At 39.3% G+C, this 23362-nt stretch overlaps 1 protein-coding gene across 17 annotated transcripts in view; it reads right to left on the reverse strand.

Moving 5' to 3' along the window:
- Positions 1-20116, reverse strand: part of Agbl3 (AGBL carboxypeptidase 3) — a 78717-nt gene extending 58601 nt beyond the window's left edge. For 9 of the 17 annotated variants that reach the window (XR_009056828.1, XR_009056829.1, XM_057764356.1 and 6 more), the window contains exons 1-4: positions 18443-19955; positions 17472-17532; positions 14188-14373; positions 1792-1899 (exon numbers count right to left, since the gene is read on the reverse strand). Coding sequence is in view for 15 of the 17 variants with exons in the window: in XM_057764356.1 (XP_057620339.1) it covers positions 1792-1899; positions 14188-14373; positions 17472-17532; positions 18443-18505 (418 nt within the window). In the remaining 2 variants the exon portion in view is untranslated. The other 8 variants (XM_057764330.1, XM_057764339.1, XM_057764348.1 and 5 more) reach the window with 8 other exon arrangements.
- Between the last annotated feature and the right edge of the window lie 3246 nt (positions 20117-23362).

The raw sequence follows: 23362 nt of genomic DNA on the forward strand, positions 1-23362 counted from the left end.
TTTGGGAACTCACCAGCAGGTGGACAAACAGGAATTCTCTGGGGTTCCAAAAAATTGTAAACTCAGCCTATTTCACCTTGATTTAACACCCCCTGCTAATCATATCACACAGTGTCATCGTCTTCCATAGCCCATTGGAGGATTACAGCTTTCTCGGAACCTTTAGTGTTCATTGGTACTTAATTTATATCTTAACTTATTGAAACCTTTTTCTGTTGTTTTCATTATTAATAAAACATGGAAAGCCGGGCGGTGGTGGCGCACGCCTTTAATCCCAGCACTCGGGAGGCAGAGGCAGGCGGATCTCTGTGAGTTCGAGACCAGCCTGGTCTACAAGAGCTAGTTCCAGGATAGCCTCCAAAACCACAGAGAAACCCTGTCTCGAAAAACCAAAAAAAAAAAAAAAAAATGGAGGAATATAAGTAATTTAGAATGATCTTTTATATGCTGATTAAAGTGTGGTGGAAAGTTTTCATCTTCAAATCTTATTTCCATTGCTTTTCTTTCAAACCATTTAAAGGCAGATCTTCACAACCACCAAAGTCAATGCTACAGTCAGGTAAGGTGGTTTTCAAACAGCAATGCACACGGTTTCTCCCTCAGGCCTATCGTCTACTCTCTTCCCACAGCGCATTTCTCTCCTTTACATGCTTCTGGGTATCCCGATCTTCAGGGACTGTCTGGGAGGGTCTCTGAGCCTCTGCTGTGGACAGCAGGAAGCTCGGTAGAACTTGGGAAGGCAGGAGAGAGTGACATTCGGCTATCTCCCACTGTGTTCTCCACTGGAAGCCACAGTGGCTTAGGAGCTGCCTTCTCACATAGTTACCGGCTGTAGGTCTAGAGACCATCCCACTTTCTTACTAATTCAGACCCAGGAGACAGGCCATTTTCTGTTGATAACTTCCTTTTGTCTCCTTCAGCTTTATCTGCTCTGTTGTAAATTCATTAAGTTTCTTCAGGTAAACTCTGACTAACCTAACCTAACTTCCTTATTGACCTAAACCAATTAATTTTTTTAGTTACCCCATTTCAGTTAACTTAGTTATGTAAATATTTGAAAAAGAGTTTAAAATTTGAGAAGTGCTTATCACTTTAGTGTTTGTATATATGTGAGTACATGATTTCTGGGACTGTCACTGTAGAGAAACAGCCATTCTGAATTTTTCTTTAGCATGCTTGCTTTCTCAATATGTATATTCTCTGGAAGCTATTTTAATATATAGAAACAATAAGATATCAAACTCTGATGAGGAAATTTCATAAGAGTCCCATAATTAGGACGTTGACCCAGACTTCGGTTATCAGCATGCATTATCTTAAAGGCAGACAAGACGTTTGCATTTGTAGAGCTCTCAAACATTAAAATCACTTTCCTGGAATATAACTTTGGATCTTATTTGCAATATGGACTATTTTCTTTTCTTTCAAAGATGCTAACATAAAAAAATAACCAAACAGGGATGAAATTAACAGAAAATCACTTGACTGATTCTACAAAGACAAACTGCAGACAGAGGGAATAATGACTTTGCGGATATCACTAGATTTATATTTGAAAACAAACAAAATATATTTCAGTCTCTATGGAACTTTCCATTTAATGGATAGCATATTTAAAATATGTCTGCGAAAACAGAATCAGCACTAAACATCCGAATATGTAGTCATAGGTTATTAAGACAACAGGGACTTCCGAGTAATTTGAAGTTCCCTCTACAAACAACAAAAAGGTCTAAGACATCAAACCAGACACCAAATTATATTTTACATGAGTGTGTTAAAGATGCCCACCGTCTTCAGCTAGATAAACCACAGTATCTTCCTTGGAGTTTGGGTAAACAGGTTCTATTTCCATGCCCGTCGGGACATATACCGGCTCAGGAAAAAAAGGAGTCCACTCTAAAAAAAGAAGGGAGAATTGAATAAAACTTCAAATAAATTTTAATATATGCTTTCAAATTACTGATTGATATATACCCAGCCTAAAAGTCAATGTTTTACAGATGGCTAGATTTTCATCAAGGATTCATCACAAGAAATAACATTGTCACACTGGATCAGAACTCATGACTGGATGTGCACCTTGTGCTAATTACTGTCCAATTCAGCAGCAGTTATTTTATGCTGACAAGCTCTACAGTCAAGTTTCTAGTTCTCTTGAGTCCTCCATGCTATTTTTTTTCTTTTTCTTTTCTTTTCTTTTCTTTTTTTTGGTTTTTCGAGACAGGGTTTCTCTGTGGTTTTGGAGCCTGTCCTGGAACTAGCTCTTGTAGACCAGGCTGGTCTCGAACTCACAGAGATCCGCCTGCCTCTGCCTCCCGAGTGCTGGGATTAAAGGCGTGCGCCACCACCGCCCGGCCCTCCATGCTATTTTACCACACTTCTAAGAGTCTCGCTCATTCCATTTCATACTTTCTGCTTCCTCTGTTTTCAGCCTTTTGCTTGGTCCTCCCTTAAATTGGCAAACAGATTTGTTTCTTTTCTCCCCAGAAAGGGTGAATATTCTTAAGACTTCCACAAAACTTCCAGTTCCAATTGTTGTTGGGATTACACCAAATCTGTAGATTAGTTTGGGGATAACTTATGTCTTTAAAGAATGAGCCTTCCAAAACATGACTCTACTATCTCCACTTATATTACTTTTTAGTTTCTGTGATAAAACAACTGACAAACTTAAAGGAGGGTTTGTTTTTGTTCATGGTTTCAGTGGGTTCATCCATAATGGCAGGGAAGGCGCAACAGAGCAAGTCAGGTCCCATCATATCACATCATCGAGAGTCAGGGACCAGAGAAGGGATACTGGTACTCAGCATGCTGCTCCTTTCTTCTATCTGGTTCATAAATCCATGCTGAGGTGCCATCTGCATTAGGAGAGTCTTTCCAGGCTCAGCTAGGCATTTCCTCTCTGGAAATGCCCTCTATTTACTTAAATCTTTAAAAATTGCTATTGTTAATGTTTTATGGTTATACATAAGACTTCTATGTCCTTTGTTAGATTTATTTCTAGGTATGTTGTTTTCTGACTTATTTTGAAGCAACTGGATATATGTGGAAAGCAAACAACAGTAACCTAAAATCATTACCCTAAAATACTTTAGCAATACAGTACTAAATCCTTTCCAAACACTTGTATGTTCCTGAAAAAGAAGAAATTCTCCCATAAAACCATTAGCATAGCCATCAAGATCATAATTTTGGTCTGTTACTGCTATCTAACCCTAAGATTCCAACAGAGACTTTACCAGTTGTATCAAGTAGTAAAATAATCTACTTTAAAATTACACAGTGCACTTAATTCTGTTTTTATTTGTACCTTTAATTTTTGAAATACATTCTCACTCTGTATCTCAGGCTGGTTTGGGAGGTCTGTCTATGTGTTACTTTTATTGGTTAATGGATAAAGAAACTGGCTTGACCTGATAGGGTAGAACAGAGTTAGGTGGGGAGAACTAAACTGAATGCTGGAAGGAAGAAGGGCACAGTCAGAGAGCCACCACTGAGTCACTGCCAGAGTCAGACATGCTGAAACTTAGCCGATAAGCCACTGCCACATGGCGATACACAGATTAATGGAGATGGGTTAAACTAAGATGTAAGAGTTGGCCAATAAGAAGCTAGAGCTAAGGGCCAAGTAGTGATTTAATGAATACAGTTTCTGTGTGATTATTTTGGTTCTGGGCAGCTGGGAACTAACTAGTTAGCCAGGCGGCCAGGCATCCTGGAACTACCAAGCAGCCTCCATGCAACAAACTGGGCCCATTGTGTGGACAACTGCATCCATACAAAGCCTGAGTGAGCTTGGGAAGTGATTCTAGACAGAAAAGAATAGAGTTAAGCACAGCTTATTATAGCAGCATTTTCTCAGGTGGGCTTTGTTTGCTAGAGGCAAACACTCTCATTTAAGAGAGGCTTCCTGACTCAGCTTAGCTGAAAAACCTTGCAGCTCTTTTAAGAGGCTCTGCCACAAAACATTTAAATGGTGTTTATGAATACCCTACAGCATGCTTCTTGGTGGTGACATGGACCTTGAAACACCACACAATTGTGGCAATAAACATGGCTCTGGCCAGTATCTCTACACTGAAGCTAGATTCTCAGAAAGCTAAAAATGGGGTGGATCTAGCCATCAAAGCCATGACTTTAACTCTAGCCATACTGCTTAGCAAATTAAAGACTCATGTGGTCAGAAAAAGAGATATACAGTAAAGAGAGATTCAAAGACAAGAAAACCTCTAAACAGTTTACAGTGTGTTAAAAATATATGTAGGCTTGAGAGAGAAAAGAAAAAAAGGATAAAGTCCTTAAAATAAAGAAGAGAGTGGTTGGGTATGGTGCACACACCTTTAATCTCAGCCCTTGGGAGGAAGAGGCAGGCAGATCTCTGTGAGTTCAAGAACAGCCTGGTCTACAGAGGGAGTTCCAGGACAGCTAAAGATACACAGAGAGGGCCTGTCTCAAAAAGCCAAAAGTTAAAAATAAAAATAAAAGAGGTTAAAATAAAGCCATGTAAAGATGGAAAATACACAGAGTCTGGATACTGTATGTTATTATGTTCTCTTTGAATTGTTTGAATGCTGAGGAAGGAGCAACAGCTTGCTAAAAGATATTTGTTTATAAATGCTGGTGACTTAATCCAAGATAGGTATTTTGAAAATACCTTGACTTTAAAATTGAAGTCAAAAGGTATGTTACTTTGGAAACGAAATGAGAGGCTGTAGACTCATTCCAGGTTAAAAAAAAATCAGGTTTGATCAAGGAAGACCCCCTGAGAAATCGCCAATAGGAACGGATGGCCCAGATGTCTGAGTTCTACATCCAGAACAGATTCAAGATTGCTGCCTGAGATGATCAAGCCTCACAGGATACTCCAATCACAACTTGACATAATTATAAATTTTCTTTAGGTCCCCATCAGATTATCAGTGTCCCCAATCAGCAGGAAACAACCTGGAAAACTACGCCCCCATTTCCCCAAAATGGACTATGCATATTTTCCTCTGTTTAGAACGTTGGTTACAAGTTGTTATGGATAATGGCCAGGAGAAAAGCTAAACAAAGGATATTAGATTCAGAGTTCTTTTTTTGTTTTTTTTTTTAAAGGGAGGGGGAAGTGCTGTGGGACAATGATCTTTTATCCTGTCACCTGTATTATTTTTAATAAAATGCTGATTGGCTAGTAACCAGGCAGGAAGTAGAGGCAGGGCAACTAGAATTCTGGGAAGAAGGAGGTTTCAGTCTGTAGTCATGACCCAGACACAGAAGAAGCAAAATGTGACTGCCTTGCTGAATAAGGTACCGAGCCACATGGCTAACATAGACAAGAATAATGGGCTGACATAAGTTGTAAGAATTAATAAGAAGTGTGAGCTACTAGGCCTATCAGTTTACAACTAATGTAGACCTCTGTGAGATTTCTTTGGGACTTAACAACTGCAGGAACAGAAAACTCAGTCAACATCAGGCTGACCTTGAACATCAGGCTGACCTTGACCTTAAAGATAGGGATCTTCCTATCTCACCTCCTGATGCTGCAATTACAGGTATGTGCCACCACATTGGATGTCAAAGTATGTATTTAGCCTCTTTCAATCTGGAATAGTTTTTCAGTCTTACATGACTGATGTTTCTGAAAAGTACAATCGTACTTTCAATTTCACCTAAGAGATGTGTAGAATAAAGACAGAATATTATCCTCACCCTTATAATAATAATAAAAAAGAATCCCAAACTGGATGAATTCCAAAATATTTTATTGAATCTACTACAGTATTGAAATTGCAGGCTATCTAGGTACTTCAAAATACGGGGCAAGACAGGTGGGCATCTGAAAGACAAAAACAGACCTGAGTACCTATCTAAGATGCTGTCGATCTCACAGACTGTTAAAAGGGTACAGCTACAAGCTTTTAACATAAATCATGTGTGAAGCTCCTTCTCAGGGAGGAAAGATATAGGATACAGGTTAGTACCTGCTTCTGGGCTTTTCCTCCACTAACTTCTAACAAAACTCCATTAAGAGTCATCTATCTATCTTTTATCTATAGAACAAGATACACAATCTAGAACACCTGGGAAAGGGAACAGAATATATAACCTTTGCATAGAGGGCAACAATTTAAATTAATACTTTTGTTACATTGTTTACTTATTTTGTGTGTATGTAGGCACACATATCCTACAGGCATGAGGTCAGAGGACAGCTTGTGGGAATCAGCTCTCACCTTCCACAACATGGATTCTGGGGACTGAACTCAAGTTCCTGGGTGTGGCAGCAAGTGCCTTTATACACTGAGACATCTCTTCTGCCCTAAATGTTATTTTTTTCTATATATCTACAAATTCTCATTCCACACAAATACAGTCACATATTTTATTTTTAAGACAATCTTATTTTACATACCAATCCCAGTTCTTTCTAACTTATGTCCTCCTGCTCCCCCATCTTCTCACCACCCCACCCTCTCATTCCTCAGAGAGGGTAAGGCTTCCCATGGGGTATCAGCAAAGTCTGACACATCACTTTGAGGCAGGACCAAGGCCCTCCCCCTATATCTAGGTTGAGCAAGGTATCCCTCCATAGGGAATGAGCTCCAAAGAGCCAGATAAATACTGGTTCCACTAGTGGCTCCACAGACTGCCCCAGCCATACAATTGTCACCCACATTCAGAGGGCCTAGTTCGGTCTTATTCAGGTTCTCCAGTTCTCAGTCCCAATAACTCAGGTCAGCAGTTTCTGTGGGTTTCCCTATGATGGTCTTGGCCCCTTTGCTCATAATATCGCTCCTCCCTCTCTATGGCTGGACTCCAGGAGTTCGTCCCAGTGTTTCTGTGGATCTCTGCATCTGCTTCCATCATATTCTAGATGACGTTCTATGATGACAATTAAGGTAGTCATCAATCTGATAAACACATGGCATTTATCTTCTTTTGTCTGACTTCTCAGCATGTTTGTAAGGTTCATTCATCTTGTAGCATGTGTTTAATACTTCTTTTTTATGGCTATTGATATTTCATTACATAGCGGCACCATGTTTATTTATCTCTTGATGCACATCTGGATTGTGTTCATATTTTGGCTATTATGAATAACACTGTTATTGACATCTGTGAGTTTTTGTTTGGACACATTTTCGTTTCTCCTGGGTATACCTAGGAGTGAAAACGCTGACTGCACAGCTTTATGTTCTCTCCAGCGTATCAGGCCTCCAGTTTCTCTGCATCCTCACCATTTGCTGCAATCTGACTTTATAGTCCTAGTCATCCTTGTTCCTGTAAAGTGGCATTATCGAGGTTTATTTCGGGGTTAAGCCCATTAAACCTCTCGGGTATAGAAAGATTTGCTATGCAGGTGAAAACTGGCTAATTGGAATAAATCATTCACATATGTTACCGCTACATGTTCTTTATTTGTTTGTACGAAGAAACAGCAAGAAGAGGAAGAAGAAGCATATGGGGTAATCTCCACAAGGGTTTTAGTTCTTATAGACATAGTTGGAAAATCCTATAGGTAAAACAATGATATCACACGCATTTTATGATCATAAAGGGGCAGGTAGAACCTGACAAAGCAGTGCTCTGGAACAGGTGACACCACCCAGGAAAGGGCCAGCATCCAAGGGGAAATACCTGACATTCCAAACCATTAGATAAAGTTACTAAATGTCCCTGAACCTGGACTTTACCCGTGTCCAGACGTGTCTGTCTGGTAAAGGCGGGGCATGCTACCTACCTGTCTTCTATAGAAATTTCTATGTTGTCTGTTAGCAAGTAATTTTGTGGGATTGACTCTACATAAATTTAACTGTTAGAACAAAGAGTGAATACTATTGCTCTACGGCCTCATGGTGTGGGGAAATGGAAAGGTCATTCTGTTGCCTGTGCAGGAGAAGTTACACTGCTGAGGTGTTTTGGGAATAAATCCCATTTTGAAGGGAGAATCATGGTCTCACAAAGTTTTTACAGAAATGACAGTGACTTTTCCAAAAGACAAGTGTTCCCACAGCTCTGCAAAATGAGTTATTCCATGTGGACATGCACATATAACTTCCCATGGAACGGTCTATTGGTCTGTCTTCTGAACATTTACTGTGTAGTCTTGTGGGCTCCAAAATGGTACCTCAGTGAAACATTAATTTGCTTGATGGCTAGGATGTCAAATATCTTTTTAACTGTTTACTGGCAGTCTGTTTAACTTATATGAAGTAATGTCTTACTAATTCTCTGCATGGATTTTTAAAGTGAGGCTCTGACGACAGAAGTGTGTCTTTAGAAGTCATTTATTACAGGAACATTTATATGTCTCTATAGAACTACAAAATATTAGGTTTTCCCCTAGACCCAGGACCTATCTAGTCTCAGGTTCTTGGCCACTTTAGTACTTTCAGGTATAGGTTCCACTTTAAGGAGTAGGCCTTAAATCCAATTAAAAAAAAAAGTGCTTGGTCACTCCCATAAACATCTGTGTCATGACTGCACCAGTATAGCTTGTAGGCAGGTTTCTATTGTAGGCTGCAAGGTTTGTAGCTGGGTGACAGTGACAATAATTACCTTGTACATGCTTTTATTGGTTAATGAATAAAGAGGCTACTTGGGCCTGTGACAAGGCAGATTAGAGCTGGGGGGGGGCGACAGGGGATAGACTAAAATGCTGGGAGAAAGCAGGCGGAGTCAGAGAGATGCCATGTAGCTGCCTAAGGAAAAAGATGGCTGCTGGAACCCCCCCCCCCCCCGGAACCTTGTTGGTAAGCCACGAGCCTTATAGTAAAACACAAAATAATGAAAATGAGTTAGTTTAAGAAATAGGGGCTAGTTGACAATATGCCTAAGTGACTGGCTAAGCAGTGTTGTAATTAACACAGTCTCTGTGTGATTATTTAGGGTCTGGGTGAATGGGAAATGGACAAGCAGCCTTTACCTACAAAATCTATCATAACTATTATAAAAAGATTGGCCTATATGAGCTAATATGGAAAGACTTTCACAATAGACAACTGTGTATACAACGGGGCTAGAGAAATGTCCTATCTTACCTACATGGCACGCTGGATGTCTAACTTTGACTCTTGGCTAAGAAAAGGACGTAAGATTAGTAGATGAGCTGTTTAAGGTTTTAGACTGCTCTGGTAACCCCAAAAGTTTATAAACTGACAGCTTTCATTTGGCAGTACATTTAAACAATTGTTTTAACCACATGAAAGGAGAGGCACAAAACTTTGTTTTGATTTGCCTTAGTTTCTGAGGTAGAGCAATTCACTGCATACATGTTGTTTTAATCAGAAGTGTGTGTGTGTGTGTGTGTGTGTGTGTGTGTGTGTGTGAGAGAGAGAGAGAGAGAGAGAGAGAGAGAGAGAGAGAGAGAGAGAGAGAGAGACTCTGGGGAGCTTGTACCAGGAGGATGACTGCCTTCTGGGCTCTAGCATTAGCCAGAAGCCTCTTTGTTTTCTACACCATTCCTCTACCTTTAAATAAAAGCAATCTGCAAGTGGAACTCTGTTTAGTTTTATATGTCCTGTCAAGTACTTAAACTTGTATAAAAAAGCAATCTCAAAGGAATGTGCAAAACTGTGGAAAAGACTTTCTGAAATGATAGCAAGTAGGAATAGCTGTTAAAGACAGTTGGGAGTAAATTCCCAATGTTTCCTACAGAAAGGATGCACTAGATGGTGCAGCTTGATAACCTGCACAACCCGCAAATGTTACAGGACACAGGCTGAAGCAAAGAACATGGTGCAGCCCCAAACAAAGCTCTCACCCTGTATGAGTCTACCGTGCATGAAGTGTGTCATTAGTAGCTGTGAAGCTTCCATCATTACTCTAGGGACCTTGGGAAACCAATGCTGAGAACGGCTGCATCTTCATTTATAGTGGAAGTTGGGCTCATAAAGCTCAAAGTCTATTTGCCATGTAAGAGAGACGTTTTTCCATCCGGAGGCACTGATGTTAATCTAATCACCAAGGGCTAAATGAAGGTTGGAAATTAAGTGCTTATAATCATAAGAACAGGATGCACCAACGATGGGAAAGTGGGTTGTACAGTTAGGGGGAGAGAAATTTACTAAACGGAACCAGCATGGGGCAGGGGCAAGCTGGAAATCAGTGATGTGCTGGGGATTTACTTTCTTCTCCCTTTTGGGTCTCTTAGCACTCCCAAAGAAGAGAACATAGACAGAGGCCACAGGAAAAGCAGGAAAGGTGTTCCTTCCCAGCTCCAATTTCTTTCTTACTCACACAGCTACAAAAAGATTATGAAACAGAAGCAAGACATAAGAAGGACTTGAGGAAGAGTTAAGATTTAGTGTGTTGTGGTGGTCAACAGGAGATACCTTAAACCATGGAAAATAGACACTGAAGTCATCTCTGTAAATAAATGGTGCTTATAGTAGTAAGCATGAGTTTTTAATGCATTTCTAGACCTATAATTTGGAAGTCAAGATGGAAAAAAACCTCTAAATGTGTTACAATGTGTTGAAAAATATAGATAGGTTTGGGAGAGAGAAGAAAAAAATTAGCTTTCTTCTCTATAAGCAAAACCACTATCCTTTTTGCTTCTCTATGTCCTCTATCTGCTGACTGCCTATCTTGCCAGGATACCTATGTATCTAAAACCAGATAATGTAAGAATAAAATTTAGCTTTTAAGAACTCCTTGCCGGATTGTGGTGATGCATACCTTTAATTCCAGTACTTGGGATGCAGGGACACCAGATGTTGTGGAATAATCCTTCTGTACACTGTAAAAATGTGTTGCTCTTATTGTTAATAAAAATCTGATTGGCCAAAAACCAGGCAGGATTTTCGGGGCAAAGAGAATGCTGGGAAGAAAGGTGGAGTCTGAGGAGTGTTGAGCCATATGTAGAAGCAGCAACATGGGAATTTCGTAGAAGAGGTAAATGAGCCTTGGGCAGCACACAGATTAATAGAAATGGGTTAAGTTTTAAGGGCTGGTTGGAGACAAGCCTAAGCTATCGGCTGAGCATTTATAATTAATAATGTCTCTGAGTAGTTTTTTTGGGAGTGGCTGCTAGGACACAGAAAAACTCCACCTACAAATGGCACCCACTGTCGGGCAATATAGATTCACATAAAACCTGAGAAAGCTTAAAAAAGGTCCTAAACAAATGGGTGGTGGTGGTGGCGCATGGCTTTAATCCCAGCACCTGGGAGGCAGAGGCAGAGGGATCTCTGTGAGTTCAAGGTCAGCTTGTCTTTATAGAGCAAGTTCCAGGACAGGCTCCAAAGTTATAGAAAAGCCCTGTCTCAAAAAACCAAACCAAACAAATGAAACCAAGGTTCTAAACACACAAAAATGGAGCCAAATGCAGCTTCCTAGTATCAAGTTTCTCATGCCGGCTGTAGTACAGAGACACATCACCTGGCAGCTGCCATGCACAAGCTAAGCTATACCAGCGGCAGGTAACATAGCAGTTTAAGATTTGCCTCATGCAATCAAAGAACAATACAGATGCTCAGCAAAGACATATCAAGATGGAAAAAAACTCTAAATGGGTTATAGTGTATTTAAAAATATACATAGGTTTGGGAGAGGAGAAAATGTATACATAGTCATAGTTTAAAAAATAGTTCAAAAATAAAAGTCCTTAAACAGAGTAAAGTACAATAAAAAGTTAAAAAATATATAAGCCATGTTAACATGGGAAATACACAGAGAATCTGGACTCTGTATATTATTGTATTGTCCTTAGATTTTCTGACTGCTCATAAAGGATCCACACATTGGATTATGAAAGCTGATGAATTAAACCAACCCATATATTTTAAAAATGTCTTGACTTCAAAATGGAAGTTAAAAGATATGTTACTTTGGGGAAGAAGTTATACTTTATTTCTATAGGAAATGAGAGGCTGTGGATTTATTCTAGGTTAATATATATTAGGTCTGATCAAGGAAGACACCCTCCCCCTGAAAATCATGGCTACAAACATACAGTCCATACTGTACTAATATAGATATGTATGTTACCTTTAAAAGTTTATGTATTTTCAGAGTATGCGGAGCAGACACCAATGAAAACAAATGGCCCAGGTGATCCAACATCTCAAAATACCTCTATTGTAGTCTCCTCAGAGTTTTGCATCCAGAACAGTTTCAAGGCTGCTGGCTGAGATGGTCCAGCACCACAGACTACTCCAGCTAAGACTTAACCATTCTCAAGAATTTTTTCAGGGTCCCCAAGAATGCCAGTGCCCCAGACACCAGGAAGCAGTCTAGAGAAAACAACATCTACATTCCAGAAAGATGGGTTATGGATGTTATCTTTTAAGGAGGGCTGGTTACAAGTTGGTCATAGTCAGAAAAAAAGCTAAATAAGAGTTAAATTCAAAGATTTATTTTTTAAGGAAAAAAGGGGAACATGATGTAGGAATGATATGAAAAAAGGGCAGATCATTGAATCTACTTTAATCCAAAAACAACTAATAATCTTAAAATATTTTACAGCCAGATATACCTATCACTGGGTAACATCACATCCTTTTGAGTCTTTGATCAAGTTAAAGACTAAACAGTTAAACTTATAGCTTTCTTTAGTTTTGTTAAAAGGTAAATCAGGTATAAAACTTTAGACTCACAACATTTAGATAAGAGTATTTTCTCTAATTTTGCCAAAAATAAATGGTCTGGATATTATAATTCTTACTTGATACCTGTTTTTGTTATATATAGTCTTACTATATTAAGATTAAAACCTTCCTTTTTAATTAAACAAAAAGAGGGGAAATGCTGTAGAATAATCCTTCTGTACACTGTGAAAATGTGTTGATCTCATTGTTAATAAAAGTTGATTGGTTGACAGCTAGGCAGGATTTTTGGGGCAGAGAGAATGCTGGGAAGAAGGGTGGCATCTGGAAAGTCGCGAGCCAAATGCAGAAGAAGCAACATGGGAATTTCACAGATGAGGTAAATGAACCTTGGGATAGGAGAAAGAGAGATGGGTTAATTCAAGTTCTAAGAGCTGTATGGAGACAAGCCTAAGCTATCAAATGAGCATTTACAATTAAATAGTAAGTTCCTGTGTGGTTATTTCAGGGACGGCTGCCAAGACCCAGAAAAACTCTCCTTACAGGCTCTTTCTCTCTGAGTTCTGACTTTGAGGCCAGTTTGGGCTACAGATTGAGTTCCAGGATAGCCAGGGCTACACAGAGAATCCCTGTCTTGAAAAAAAAACTAAAATAAACAAACTCCTAAGTGGCGTTTAACTTTAGTAGGCACTGTAATAAGTACAGACAGTTTTAATTTTATCCATTCACAAATATTTTATTAGATTTCTACATGGTAATGGCATATGTGGACTTTATAATCAACAACAGAAAAATAGCAGCAGGAAGTTGCAGGGCAATGAGGATTTTTTTGACTGCCTTTATCTCACTGTCATTGACTATGGACATTAAGTCTAGAGCTCTTTCTAGAACAGTAGAAAATGAATTTGGGAATGCACACATAAAGAAACAAAAAAATACACTTTAAACAAGTCTTCTATAGTTCATCCCTGTCTACTGAAGAAAAGAAACAGAAAATGGAAAAGAAAAAAAAGGCAAAGACAAAATGGTTTAAGGAGTTAGACAACCAAGAGAAACAGAAACAGCAACAAGACAAGCATCAGCAAAGATAGAGTGAGAAGAGGAGACTGGGAGCCAGGATGAGAGAGTACTACGACACTGGCAGAAGCCCAGCATGGCTGACTATGGTATCGCATCTTTTGGAATTATTCAGAGCCGGTATAAATCTGGGACATTTGTTTATTTGAAATAGGATCTGGAGATAAACAGTCTAGGGTGGCCTTGAACTTGCAATCCTCTGCCCCAGCCTCCTGTGTGCTGTGTACCACTGTGCCCAGTTCTGGCATACATTTTAAATCCTTCTATTTAAGCACAGTGAAATGAGAATCGTCTGAACTGTGATGTCCGTAAGTATAAAATGCATACCAGATTTGGGTGACTTTGTGTAAAAAGATAGTAAAATATTCTCGATATGCTTTTAATTAAATAGACTACATTTTAAAATTAATTCTACTTTTAAACCTGCATAGCAAATAGGAAATTTTTATTTATGCACATAGCTTATGTTATACTTCTGGAATGCAGCTGTTAACATCATTAGTCTCCTCATTAATATCAAGATTGATAAAATAAGTTTGCTAATTCTGAATCCTCAAGACCTCTAAAAACATACCAATATGCTGGACTTTTTCATCAATGACCTCACAGTGGTATGGCCACCGTGTTGGGCTCAGTGGACCAGAAGAAGAGACACCATATAAATCCCGTGGTTCACGGAGGCGTGGTACCCATCTTCCTAGCTGATACTCCAATAAAATCTGTGTAGTTCGAGGGAAGAATGGGTCACCAATAGAATCTGCTGAAGAAAGATTAAAATACAGTCATGAGTAACCACAAAGAAATTCCCAATTCCTACCTGTTACAGTTAGTTCTTTTCCTTTTAATCTACTTAATTTGTTTATTTATTGATATCATTTTAACTAATAATCATGACATTCTAAATATTTAAACAAAATTTTGTGATAACTGATTTTCATAATAGCTAAAAATGTTAACTTATATAGTATTATTTTATGATTTCTTACCAATACTTACATAATGTCTGTTTCTTGCAGCTTCTCTAGCAGATCATCTAAATTTGACTTTTACATGTGAGTGCAAGAACCTGAGGAGCCCAGAGGACAACCTTTGTTTTGGTGTCATCCTAAGAACACTGTCCCCCTCCACGGAGACAGGGTCTCTCCCTGGCCCAGAGCCCACCAATTAGGCTGGACTGACTCTCCAGAGTGAGCCCTACAGTTTTCCTGTCTCAAAGACCTTTCCATTGCTGGGACTGCAAGTGCAGACATTCCTAGGGCTTGAACTCAGGTCCTCATGTTTTTACCAAATGATCTATTTCCCAAAGCCCTGTTTTTGACTTAACCATACTATTTGCCCAGTGAGTTAAATATAGTCACTAACTATAACTTCACACTTACTGGAGCTGTATTCCTAAAGGTTGCTAGTGTTCTCTTAGTCACAAACTTTTCACTGTGTGAGCCAGCCGCAGGAGTGTGGCTCATATGGTTATTGTGGGTCTACCCTCAGCAGACAATGCAGTCAGGGTGTAATTGCATGGGACCCATTTGATATGCAATCCCTTCTAAGTCTATCTCCCTTCTTTCATATGACTCTAGGACCTGGGAGCTAACCTCCAGGGACTTTCCACCAGGATCACAATTCAGCTTCACTTTAAATAATCAAGTCTTTGCTCTGCTTAGGAAGTAACTTTTGAAGTCTTCCCCTTATGTATGGCTTGACAGTGTTTACAAACCCTTTCAGGTTTTAAGTACCCAATTTATGCACTGTTGTTGCCCAAATCATTTCCTTAAATGTGTCAAAGTTACAATTTAATTGGCTTTAACCAAATAGGATCATGTTAAACATATGATTGTGACTTTATTTAATATGTATCAAAGATAAATATCTACATTGATCCTTTAGATTTATTTTGATATGGCTATCAGAATTAATTTGTGGCTCTTTACTAATTATGTTTCTTCACTTATAAAAGCATTCCTTATGAGCATAGTACAATATATACTTTGAACACAATGTGATGTGATTTTTTAAAAATAATTTTCCTATTGTTAAATATTCAGATTGTTTCTGTTGACTCAATTAGAGAAAGAGAAGAAATACTCATTCCAGCATTACCAAAATATCCCATTTAAAGCTGTAATTTACAACATTAACAGTGTCTCATGAGCCCAGGGATGGAAAGATGGGATTTAGTACACGGTGAAGTTAACATGTCTAATATATAGTAAAGATGATATTTCAAATCAGTGATTAAAAGGCAATAAATTTCAATAAATGCCACAGATTACAAAATGACAATCTAGCTATTTATGAAATAAAAATAAAACCTACTCATGTGAGAAACTATATTATCAAAATTCAGATTAACACAGACAAGTACTTAAGAATTTTTTTGATGAGTATACTCATGACCTTGGGGTAGAGAAGATCTTTGTAATTTGAATAGATAAAAATAAAGAGCCACAAATGAATATGGATAAACTCAACTACATCAAAATAATTCTAAATGATAGAAGCAATATAAGCAAAAATCAAAGAATTACCATGAATGGGTAATTCATAAAAGGGAAAATAATTGACAATAAGCCTGTAAAATAACTCTCAATTTCTCTACCAATATACCAGTTAAAACAAGGAGTTATATCCTGTTTTCTATTAAACGGCAAAGCTTTAAAACCAAACCAAAATAAACAAAAATCCAAACAGGCAGCAGGGAAGCATCATAGAACACAATTTCCACTAGTATAGGTATATGTATATAGGTATAATATACATATATAGGTATAATACACCTATACACACTTTATATATGCATATATACTACATATGTATGTATATACACATACATCACTAGTAAAGAGAAAAATAAAGGAAGATACATATTATGCTGGTTGGTTTTTTGTCAACTCAACACAAACCTAGACACATTTGGGAAGATGGAATCCTGAGAAAATGTCTCCACAACACTGGTAAGGAGGCAAGTCTGTGGAGCAAATTTCTGCATTAATGACTGATGTGAGAGGGCCCAGGTCACTGGTGGAGTTGCCATCACTGGGCAAGTGGTTCTGGATGGTATAAGAAAGCAAATTCAGCAAGCAAGTAAGCAGCATTCCTCCGTGGCCTCTGCTTTGGTTACTGCCTCCAGCTCAGTTCCTCGGGTTCCTCCCTGACTTCCCTTAGTAATGGAGTGTGATCTGAGAGTAAGAAGATGAAACAAATCCTTTCCTTCCCAAGCTGCTTCTCCTCATGGTATTGTCACAGCAACAGAAACCCTCATAACAACACATGCCAACTTAAGAAGAGTAGCTATCTTAAAGTGAAGATTTCAGCATGGTGGTAAAAGACAAGTAAACTGCCTTTAACACCATTACTGGACTGTGTTATATACGTAAATATTTACTGGAAATATTTTAGAATTTAACAGTACAACTGTAAACATATACATTAAAAAAAATTCAGTATACATCAAGATGCCCATACACAAATATCTAAATACTTGCAAATGGATAAAAACTACTTATGCAACTATACATTACTGAAGTAAATATGCATTTCCAATACATCATGCCTGTTATATCTTTAAAAAAATTCTGTTTTTGAATAAAATGAAAAGGTAACTCCTTATGTTAAGCAGTTCTTCACAAAATAATCACGGCTTTCATTTAATTTCATTCATTACTTTCTAATATAAACCAGGTCTACTTAAAACAGTTCTGAAAGTTTAAACCCCAAAGTGGATGTATTTCTTCCTCCCTGCCCATTAGAATAATCACTGTCATACTAAATCTGCATTGCTTTTCCAGTTTCCTTATCCTACTTCTTATCCACTTAAGGTCCACGATAAAAGGAGGAAAGTACAAATAGATGGGCTCAGACCTGCTAGCAGTGCACACCGATGAATATCATCGCTTACAAATTTCACAAACGCAACCTCATCCTGAAACAAAAGAGTTTTAAAACTTAAGAACCAATAATATCAAAACCTGGAGTTTTGTTTAACATCAACTTGAATACTTGGGATTGTCTTTAATCTTTAATAAATGGAAGACTTCAACGATTACTTGACTTATATTCTGACTCCTAAGCAGTAATTCCAATCTGCTGGAACCTTAAAATTTGTACCTTTATTCCTCCTCTTCCAAGGTTATGATCATAATAATGACTGCAGAGAAGGAATAAAGTTTAAAGATTCTTGGAACACTTGGGAAAACAGTTGGAGAATGAGAACTCAAGAAAAAAAAAAAGAAAAAAGCAAAGTATGGACTTAGAGAACTGTCTATTATTTTGGACAGATCTGGGGACTTTCAACATATTCTAACTTGTACTTTAAAGGGGACATCTTAGAGAAGGTTGCAGGAACAGACGCGTATCTCAGTCCAGTTCCACCCCTTCCCTGTTCTGTTACCAGCCACACTGCTGTACTGTGGTGAAGCACGAGCTCACTGGCTGGAACCCCAATGGTTCTAGTATGGGCATAGTATGCTGTAACATGATCAGCACAAGGAATTAAGTAGATATGGATTGGAAAAATAAAATCCCCAATAATTACATACATAAATTTTAATAAAATCCTGAATAATCTTATCCAAGTATTTTCTCAAGAAAAATCACTCCCTCCAATCCTTCCCATTCCCCTCCACACTTTCAGGTTGATAGTCTCTTCAAGACGTTTTTTTAGATGGGCTATATTACACAATAAGTTTTTCAGTCAAGGTTTTTTTTTTTTAACCTTCAAGACAATGACATCATCCTTTAGTTTAGTTTTACATCACATCAATCCTACCATGTTTTAATTGGGAATATATGCTTTATAATACATATCTCAAATTATGTAAAGAAAGACATACCGATTCATCATCATCGCTGATACTTCTGTCTGAATAGTCTTCCTCCTCTGAGTCTTCTGACATCTCCTAGTGTCTGCCTTGAACTTTCACTTAGTATGTGGGGAGGCTGTAGAAGTTCTAAGGAAACTATTGGGCGGCTTTTCTCTTAAGCCTAGGTGTTCTACATTAGCTGACTACTCCAAACACATCCAACTGTATTTAATTAACAGTGACAGAGCTCTAAAATCTAAATTAATAAGGATACAGGAAATTAATTACAATTTCAAAGATTTGAAGAAATTATCAGTATTCCAATAAGGACAAGCCCAAGCCCACTAACTGGTTATACAACACCAAATGGTCAGTCCTATAAATCTACGCATACGAGCAACATTCAACAGACTTCTAGAGCTGGCATCTCTGCATTCTTTGCACACACACATAAGGATAATGATGAGAAAGAGGCGATGGCTCTGAGAATATTGGAAGGGGAGTAAATAAGGTAACTATATTTTAATTAAATAAAACAATCAAAATGAAGACACAAAGATGAGTGGGCAGGGACCAGGAAGGTGAATCTGGGAGGAGATGGAGAGGGCCAGCTAAATTTATAACCTGTTAGTACGTTTTATGAAGAAAAATAAAACTGAAGAAGTCTTTTTAAAAAATAGACAAATCATGTAAATAATTTAGTTGAATAATTTTCCTGGTACATAGCCAAGCCATTTACATGTTATATTTATAATTAAACACTACAGAACTATAGTAAATTCAGGATTACCTTCAGGTATTAAAATTAGGCAGCATGAAAAAGTATGATTAGTCAGGCAATATAATGTAGCAATAGTTTAATTTTTTTCCCTTCCTCCTTAACTTTCAATGACTCAAAAGCTTCAGTGTCTAACACTTGAGTTTCTCTTTAATTCTGATCATTTACTGTATAGTTAACTTAATTACATTATTAGCATTCTATCAAAGGTTCTATCAAAAGGTTCTGTTGGGAGATGAACACTGTTGCTTCCAGCCAAACCTGTTCCCAAGCAACTGAATGAGCGAAAATCCTTGCCAAGATTTTACACTTTGGAGGCTACCAAAGGGATCTCCCAATTTCACAACTATTGGTTTATGTTACCTATAGAAACAAGAGTTCAGGAGCGTGGACTGCACGCAACTGTGACCACACTTCACAACCCTTGATTTGAGTTGTTTACAAAAAGCGTGTTTGGGGGCGCTGACCGCACAGAAAGCCTCGCAAGCTTCAACATAAACAACAACAACAACAACAACAACCAAGAAAGCTGTTTCTAGATGACATGTCAGGGCGGAGGCTGACGCTCCAGCCCCGGATGACAGCTCGAAACAGGGACAACCCGCCTGCAGGCACCCGGCGGCGGTCTCCTGCACGGACGAAGCGGGCTAGCGCTGGGGGCTTGAAGCCTGCGGGCCCCGGGTGCCTGCAGAGGCGGCGAGCGAGGAGGCGCCAGGCCTTCTCGGTGGGTAGGACCGCAGGGCCACGCCGAACCCGCCCCCCGCACACTCACTCCGGCCCCGCGCCGCCCCGCGCCGCCGGGCGTATTGCTCGCGCTCTCCTGCCTAAGCGGCGCCTCTGCCGCCCGCCTCGCCCCCTCGGTCGTCCCACCCTTGCCGGGAGAGTACTTGAGGACGCCCCCTAGACAGCCGGAGACGACCAAGCCAGAGGAGACGCCATCGTAATTCAGCGGCCGCAGCCACGCCCTCCATGGAGAGCGGGCCGCTTGTTGCCGGGGCAACGGCTGTACTCCCGCGAGACCTCGGGCAGCGCTGGGGATTTGCCTAGCGACCCGCACGGGGGTAGTGCGGTTTGGGGCGTGAGAGGGAAGCCAGCGGATGTTGGGAACTCTGGCTTTGGCTTCAGGGTAATCACTCACTACCCGGAGGTTTGGACAGGTTTTGAGTTATGCAGGTTGGAAGGAGGATTTAGCACTGGGGAAGGCGCGACAGCAATTTGTTCTGAGTGACAGCGGATTGTTTGCTAGGTTCCTGCGCAGAGAAGGCAGTAGAACAAACTGTTGAAGACTTGTGTCTTAATGCTCATTTAACTTCTACCAGCCTGACATCGGGGTTAATTTTCTGGACTAAACTTCCTTCAACCATAAAAAGAATGCATTAATTGTACTTGGAATTAAAAGGTTGGGTTCCGCCGGGCGGTGGTGGCATAAGCCTTTAATCCCGGCACTCGGGAGGCAGGCATATCTTTGAGTTCGAGGCCAGCCTGGTCTACGTATGTTAGTTACAGGACAGGCCCCAAAGCTACAGAGAAACCCTGTCTCGGGAAGAAAAAAAAAAAAAAGTGAGTTCCATTCTGCATAATTGTATTCTGTCCTTATTCTGGAAACGAGACTTAACGACTTGATTTGGAGGTATGGTTATATAAGGGCAGACTCTTAAAAGGTTTCATTAGATTAGAAATCTTTTATTAGCCAACATTTTACACGTTAAAAAAATCTTTTTTTTTTCTTTTTAAAACCATATTTAAGTTAGTAAGATATCCCCATAACAGATTTAGGAACTTTTTTTTTGGTGTACATCCCATACCAATTATTGGTCATCTTTAACTCTGTTGGATAATACAGTTGGAACAGTTTTCCAAGTAAAGTTAACAGGGAAAACAACCCATAAAGACAACAAATGAATAGGTGCTCGGTGCCTTTAAGAGCCACGTTATATGACTGAGACTCGGGATGTTTTACAAACAGGGATGACAGGCTTGAAAACTAAAGGGAGAAGTGGTTTTGTTTAAGCATGGAAATGGAATGGTTAGCATCTCTAGATTTGGTAAGTTTCTGAAAATCTGTTTGGGTTAGCAATCCAATATCCTGGGACTTGGTGGGTTTTTTGTTTGTTTGGTTTTTACATTGACCTGAGGAAATAAAGTCTACCTTAGATCATGATGGTTTGAAAATTAATCTCCATAATTAGCCCTGCTTGATTTTGTGCCATATGCACGTGCACATCTCTAAAGGTGGCATGCTCGGAGAATCTTGGCTATGGGTCGAGGGTACCCTCAAAGGTCCAGGGGCTGAAATTGAATTGCCATTGTGGGACTGGAAGGACAGAACTTAACCCTAGTGTTTGTATGTGGGGCCATTCAGAGCTAAGTAAGATGAAATGAGACCATCAAGGTGGAGCCCTCATAATTACTACTTAGTGACTTTATAAGAGAGACCAGAGGAGACATGCTCCCTGTTTCTGGTCTCTGCCAGCAAGACCATTACCAGATGTGTTCCCTTGATCTAGAACCATAGCCAAATTAGACCTCTTTTCTTTAAACTTACCCAGCCAGTGGTATTGTACTATTAAACACAGTAAATGGACTAAGACAGTCTTTATATATGGAATGATTTTTGTTGTTGTTGTTGCTGTTATTGTTGGACTTTAGTCATGGGTAAAAGTCATACGCTGTGGGGTTCACAAGAAGCTCTGAGAAATGACCCAACCAAGTATAAAGAGGTAAAGATAGGATCTATCTATCTATCTATCTATCTATCTATCTATCTATCTATCTATCTATCTATCATCTATCTATCTGTCATCTATCTATCTATCTATCTATCTATCTATCTATCTATCTATCTATCTATCTATCTATCTGTGTGTGTGCATATACATATATGTATATGCCCAAACATGCACATTAACATATGTCAAATGATATTAGTGCACAGGAGAATTACTTAGAAATTCAGCTAACTTTGAAAATCACATTCATTCTTTGTGCGCCCCATCTTCACATCACGGACTATTGGCAGTACAAGGCTATTGCAGGGAGCAGAACAGTTTTCCATGAAGATTACATGCTAATGTGGAAAACCAGAGAAAGCAATAGAACCATGCCGATGGAAATGGCTATGAAGAGAAATAAGGAGCATTGCAAGTGTTGGGGGTGGGTAGCTTGGCAGAGCAGGGAAGTCCTCTGCCCAGGTGCTGTCTGAACTGGAGAATACACGTGTGCATGGCGAGAGAAGACCTTGCTGAGGTGGAAGAAGCAGCGAGGACAAAGCCTACGAAAGATGTGCTGGCTGGAGCTAGTGTCATTTTAAAGAGATGTCATATGGATTTTCTCTCCTCCAGCTAAATTTAAAATAGCTTTTGAAGCATCCGCTTTAAATGTTTAAAAATTAGTTTTTAAAAATTATTTGTATTGCATTTGGGAGAAGGCATGTATGGCACAGTGCATGTGTGGAGGTCCAGGGACAACCCACAAGAGTCTTTTTTTTTTCCTGTGGGCCCTGGGAATCAAACTCGGGTCGTCGGGCTTGGTGGTAATTCCTTTTCCCCCACTAAACCATCATCCAGTTTTACATGTTTAATTTAAAAGTTGTTTTTTTAAAAATTTGATTTCAGACAGTAGCACATACTAGAAATTAAATTCTCTGCCCTCAAGTTAAAATGAAAATAAGGCCTGGGATAAACTCAAAGACTTGCTGAGTTTTGTTCCCATCTCTGTGATCTCACCACTGAGAGCTTCCGGACAGACTCAGAGCCAGTCTGCCTTTTCAGGAGGCAGATGTACCCTGCATAACTTTCCTTCTGCTTTCATACGGCAGTAGGACTCACAATATTCAAAACAAGAAACGAAGAGTAAGAAAAGAGGAAAAGGAGATGAAGGCTGTATGACCACAAAGGCACAATCACTGGTACGATGTCCGGAGGAAAGTTCATTTTAGTAAAATGGCAAAAATGTAAGCTATGTTAGGAATATAACTTATTTTGAATAATTTGTCATTTAGAATCTATTAAACACAGATCTAGATAAGAAAACTAAGTGACCAGTGCATTCATTCTTTATGACATCATAGAAGTTAGGTATCATGGGAACTTAGAGTCTTTTCACACAGTTTAGTCAATGAAGCCACTCTAAGAACCAGGGGTTGGGGGTGAGGGGCAGGAACTGGCCAGAGT

The sequence above is a fragment of the Chionomys nivalis genome, chromosome 1 (assembly GCF_950005125.1).
Source record: "Chionomys nivalis chromosome 1, mChiNiv1.1, whole genome shotgun sequence".
Classification (NCBI taxonomy): domain Eukaryota; kingdom Metazoa; phylum Chordata; class Mammalia; order Rodentia; family Cricetidae; genus Chionomys; species Chionomys nivalis.